Genomic DNA, 6,000 nt, shown 5'->3' with positions numbered 1-6,000 from the left:
AAATTTAAAGGGAGGTTTCTCTTAAAATATTGTGTTGCCATAATGACACCCGGCTTCGCCTGAAGTTAGCTATTCTCGAGTCTAGAGATAACCAATGCCTTTTTCTTATGGAAATGTTTGTCTTAAGCTATGCTAATGTACTATGCCTTTACCCCAAACTCTGTCTCCAAGTCGGTTCCACCTCTTGGCCCAGAACCTACTTGACAAACCAGTATGGATATTGTTCCCCTAATCTATGTAAATGAAACTATTTGTATGGTGGTCTGCCCTTCTTCAAGATTCAAGTTAATCATTTTATGGCCCAGGATAAACCATTTATCCCAAAATGCATCTTATGGGTGAGGGGCCTGGTGCCATTCTGAATTTTAAGATATTCCTTTCTTTCATTAACAGACTGCTAGTGACTATATAACATCCAGCTAAAGACCAGCAGGGGGTACTCTTTCTGCCCCCTTCTGATGCCTATGTCAGAAGCTTTCTCTATCTCCTTTATACTTCAATAAAACTTTATTACACAAAAGCTCTGAGCGATCAAGCCTCGTCTCTGGCCCCGGATTGAATTCTTCTCCTCCAGGGGCCAAGAATCCTGGTGTATTCGCGTGATTCAACAACAACCTTTCACTATTATTTTCTCCCATTCTGAAGGCTGTCTTTTCACCTTGCTTATAGTTTCCTTTGTTGTGCAGAAGCTTTTAATTTTAATTTAATTTAATTTTAATTGGTTTATTTTTGCTTTTATTTCCAGTATTCTGGGAGGTGGGTCATAGACGATCCTGCTGTGATGTATGTTGGAGAGTGTTTTGCCTATGTTCTCCTCTAGGAGTTTTACAGTTTCTGGTCTTATGTTTAGATCTTTAATCCATTTTGAGTTTATTTTTGTGTATGGTGTTAGAAAGTGTTCTAGTTCCATTCTTTTACAAGTGGTTGACCAGTTTTCCCAGCACCACTTGTTAAAGAGATTGTCTTTTCTCCATTGTATATTCTTGCCTCCTTTGTCAAAGATAAGGTGTCCATAGATGCGTGGATTTATCTCTGGGCTTTCTATTTTGTTCCGTTGATTTATCTTTCTGTCTTTGTGCCAGTACCATACTGTCTTGATGACTGTGGATTTGCAGTAGAGACTCAAGTCAGGCAGGTTGATTCTTCCAGTTCCAATTGCTCCAGTTCCAAGCAATCTTTCTCAAGATTGCTTTGGCTATTTGAGTTTTTTTTGTATTTCCATACAAATTGTGAAATTATTTTTTCTAGTTCTGTGAAAAATACCGTTGGTAGCTTGATATGGATTGCATTGACTCTATAGATTGCTTTGGGTAGTATACTCATTTTCACTATATTGATTCTTCCAATCCATGAACACGGTATATTTCTCCATCTATTTGTGTCCTCTTTGATTTCTTTCACCAGTGTTCTATAGTTTTCTATACATAGGTCTTTTGTTTCTTTAGGTAGATATATTCCTAAGTATTTTATTCTTTTCATTGCAATGGTTAATGGAATTGTTTCCTTAATTTCTCTGTTTTCTCATTGTTAGTGTATAGGAATGCAGGGATTTCTTTACACTCGTTTTAAAAGTTTCTATGAGAAACATTTGAAGATGAAATACTTTTTATAATTATTTGTGTAATACAAGGTGACTAGACATATTTGGATTATGCAGAAATATAAAGAAAAATATGAATAAAACCATAATTCAATTATACAAAGAAAGCACAATTTATAAAAATTGTAAATTTTTTTATCATCTTATACTGCTGCTGCTGCTGCTGCTGTGTCGCTTCAGTCATGTCTGACTCTGTGCGACCCTATAGACAGCAGCCCAACAGGCTCCCCCGTCCCTGGGATTCTCCAGGCAAGAATACTGGAGTGGGTTGCCATTTCCTTTTCCAATGCATGAAAGTGAAAAGTGAAAGTGAAGTCACTCAGTCGTGTCCGACTCTTAGCAACCCCATGGACTGCAGCCCACCAGGCTCCTCCATCCATGGGACTTTCCAGGCAAGAGTACTGGAGTGGGGTGCCATTGCCTTCTCCGCATCCTATACTAGTCTTGATTAAACCAGGTTTATTCATAATTAAACCACTCATGATTAAACTTAGTCATGATTAGACCTCTTAAAAGAAATATTTCCTCTTTCACTTGTTTTAATAAATAAAAAAAAGTAAATCATTTATAAACTTGAGTTTTAGCTAAGATCACTCGTATGTGTGTGCATTCAATCGTGTCTGACTCTTTGCAAGCTCATGGACTGTAGCCTCCCAGGCTCCTTTGTCCATGGGATTTTCCAGCCAAAAATACTGACGTGGGTTGCCATTTCCTCCTCGAGGGGATCTTCCCAACCTAGGGATTGAATCCACATCTCTGGCATCTCCTGCATTAGCAGGAGGATTCTTAACCACTGTAAGCTCAGAGTTTCTCATCCTCAGCACTACTTTGTTGCTGGGGGCTGTCCTGTGCAATGGAGGATGTTCAGCAGCATCTCTGCCCTCTATTCAGATGATTGTCATGCAGTGTGACAACCAGCATGGTAGAATGAATACATAAAAAAGAAAAAGTTAACATAGCAGGCTAGAGACTGCTATCCACGTTAAGGCCTGCTTGCAAGGTTGGTCCTTAACAGGTGTCTGGGAATTTGGATTTGGGGCTTCCCAGGTGGCTCAGTGGTACAGAATCTGTCTGCCAACGCAGGAGACATAGGTCGATCCCTGAGTAGGGAAAATCCCCTGGAGAAGGAAAAGGTAACCTGCTCCAATATTCTTGCCTGGGAAAACCCATGTGCAGAGGAGCCTGGTGGGCTACAGTCCATGGGGTGGCAAAAGAGTCAGACACGACTTATCAACTAAACAACAAGAACCTGGATTTCAGAGGGGTGCCCACCATTCCCTAACTCATAAAAAGGGCTCACGTGCCTACACTGTGCAAATTGCATGGTTTATGCTGAACACCTGATCTCCTTCACAGAGTCTGGAATTTTGGTAGATGCTAAGCACAGAGGGCCTTCTTGAGAGCATATCTGTAGCACTCGTGATTCAAACAGTTTAACCAGTCGCATTACCTGGTAAGTGTCTTGCTCCTTTCCCACTGTACTTAACTTCATAAATAGTCTCAAATATTGATATAAGTTCTTTGACAGCTTCTTCCACATGCTTACTTTTGTGGTTTAGAACCTCAGCCCATTCTTTTGTGTATGTCTATTAAATAAAGAAATGACTATTAATTTCCAGATACTTAAAACTACTGTGAAGCTTCTTAATATGACTTTAATTTGTCAAACTCTAATTAATGCTATTTGAAAATACCTAGAGATAGTAGCCAGTAGCATGACAATTCAGACTCCAAACTGGCAACAGCTAAAAGCAGCCTGAGAAACCTGTTAAGTCTCAAGCAAGGAAAAGGAGGAGAAAGAATAAAAATTCAAAGTTGTTTTATTTTTTGGCCATGCCATGAAGCATACAGGATCTTAGTTCCCTGATAGGAATGGAACCTGTGCCCCCTGCAGTGGAAGCATGGAGTCTTAACCACTGGACTGCCAGGGAAGTGCCAAATTCAAAGTTTTTTTTACCTTACCTGATCCAATCACTCATCAAGATCTACATTCACATTCATATGAATAAAAAGAAAAAGCCTGAAGACATAAGAGAGATAAAGATGTCACAAGTTGAAAGTGAGAACTGGTTTTAAAAATGACAATCCAAAGTGTTGTTTTGAGATTCAAATCAGACAAGGTTTTTAACTGAGCATCGTGTCATATGCCAGGCATCAATTTAAGAGCTTTATGTGTATGAACTCATTTAATTAAACGACAACCTCTTGGGATAGGTAACATTATTGTCCCCATTTCACAGATGAGAAAACTGAGTCTCAGAAAGAATAAAAAATTTGCCCAAGGTCACACAGCTGATGGTAAGAATAGGGGTTTGAAACCAGCTTTGTGTGATTCTAAAAGTCTGTGCTTTTTGCCTTTTGAATCTTTCTAATAACAAATACTTTAGGAAGAAATTGAGAACTAGTTAAATCCAGAAAAGAAAACTGGCTTATAAAACTGAACAAGCCTTTTGACATACACTGTCCATGCATTTTAGAAAAGAGAAAAGTAAATGGTAGCAGCCAACTTAGCCCTTTAAAATCACTTTTGCGAAGGAGCCTGAGCCTATCTATGCATTCTCTCCAGACACGCTTTGGGAGATCCCATAGTTTCCTTGCACAGCTCTCAGGCGTTCCTCTCTTGGCTATTAGATTGAGAGAAAGAGACTTCTAAGCTTGTCCCCCAGATTTATACCACCTCACCTGTATTTGAAACCATCTTCATCTTTTCTCAGTCTCAGGGGAAATGATGTTCCTCCTCTTACCAAAAGACAATCTCCCTTCCCTCCTATCCCCACCAACTCTTCAGACCTCATTCCTCCATTCATTCACTCCATCCTTTCTAATTGATTGAACACACTATTAAACTTTGGAATGCAATGGAGGCTGAGAGCCACTTCAGTCCAGCAGGGAAAACAAATGTTAAGCAAGTGGACACAATTCCAGCTGATCACAGAAGACGGGACACACCTGTTCATATACACACACCCTCTATTTGCTTTGAAATCCCCTAAGGAGACACAAGAGACTCAGGTTTGATCCCTGGGTTGGGAAGATCCCCTGGAGGAGGAAATGAAAACCCATTCCAGGATTCTTACCTGGAAGTCCCATGGACAGAGGAGCCTGGTGGGCTACAGTCCATGGGGTTGCAAGGGAGTCGGACACAACTGAGCACACATACACACACATGTACAAGGAAGGAACCATACTACTAAACATGACAGATTAAACACATGTTTATTTTGGCAGTCCCCTGGAAACCTCTATAAAATAACATAAAATCATCTTTTATGTTACAAGAGCATGCTCACAAGAATAAATGAGGATGCCATAAAATTCCTCTGTATGTTTTCAATACCATATAATAATGAAATTAATGGTATTTGACAATTGGTGCTAGTACAAATGAATATCCACTTGCAAAATAATGAAACTGGATCCTTACACCATACACAAAAACTAACTCAAAATGAAGCACAGATCTAAATGACAGCAAAAACCATAAAACTCTCAAAAGAAAACATAAGCATGTATCTTCATGATCTTGGATAAGGCAAAGTTTTCTTTGATATTTGACACCAAAGCAGAGCAGCAACAACAGAAACAGATGAAATGGACATCATCAAAATTTGAAACTTTGTGGCTTCAAAGGATACCATCAAGAAAGTGAAAAGACAACCCACAGAAGGGGAGAAAAATTTTGCAATCTGATAAGGGACTAGTATCCAGAACATATAAATAACTATTACAACTAAAAACTAAAAAGTCAGATAACCCAATTTTACAATGAACAAACAATTTGAATCAGTTCAGTTCAGTCGCTCAGTAGTGTCCAACTCTTTGCGACCCCATGAATTGCAGCACGCCAGGCCTCCCTGTCCATCACCAACTTCCAGAGTTCACCCAAACTCATGTCCATCGAGTCAGTGATGCCATTCACTCATCTCATCCTATGTCATCCCCTTCTTCTCCTGCCCCCAATCCCTCCCAGCATCAGAGTCTTTTCCAATAAGTCAATTCTTCGCATGAGGTGGCCAAAGTATTGGAGTTTCAGCTTTAGCATCAATCCTTCCAATGAACACCCAGGACTGATCTCCTTTAGAATGGACTGGTTGGATCTCCTTGCAGTCCAAGGGACTCTCAAAAGTCTTCTCCAACACCACAGTTCAAAAGCATCAATTCTTTGGCACTCAGCTTTCTTCACAGTCCAACTGTCACATCCATACATGACCATTGGAAAAACCATAGACTTGACTAGATGGACCTTTGTTGCAAAGTAATGTCTCTGCTTTTGAATATGCTATCTAGGTTGGTCGTAACTTTCCTTCCAAGGATTAAGTGTCTTTTAATTTCATGGCTGCAATCACCATCTGCAGTGATTTTGGAGCTCCCCAAAATAAAGTCTGACACTGTTTCCACTG

At 39.8% G+C, this 6,000-nt stretch overlaps 1 protein-coding gene across 1 annotated transcript in view; it reads right to left on the bottom strand.

Moving 5' to 3' along the window:
* The window catches only part of DNAH8 (dynein, axonemal, heavy chain 8), a 324,670-nt gene that overhangs the window by 244,494 nt on the left and 74,176 nt on the right, over nt 1-6,000 (bottom strand). The window contains exon 21 of the mRNA XM_010848693.1: nt 3,039-3,186. Within this exon, the coding sequence (XP_010846995.1) occupies nt 3,039-3,186 (148 nt within the window). The remainder of the gene's footprint in view (nt 1-3,038; nt 3,187-6,000) is intronic.

This window comes from Bison bison, unplaced genomic scaffold (assembly GCF_000754665.1).
Source record: "Bison bison bison isolate TAMUID 2011002044 unplaced genomic scaffold, Bison_UMD1.0 scf7180017864270, whole genome shotgun sequence".
Lineage (NCBI taxonomy): Eukaryota > Metazoa > Chordata > Mammalia > Artiodactyla > Bovidae > Bison > Bison bison.
The sequence above is the reverse complement of the archived record's forward strand: the minus strand, read 5'-3'. Positions and strand labels throughout refer to the sequence as shown.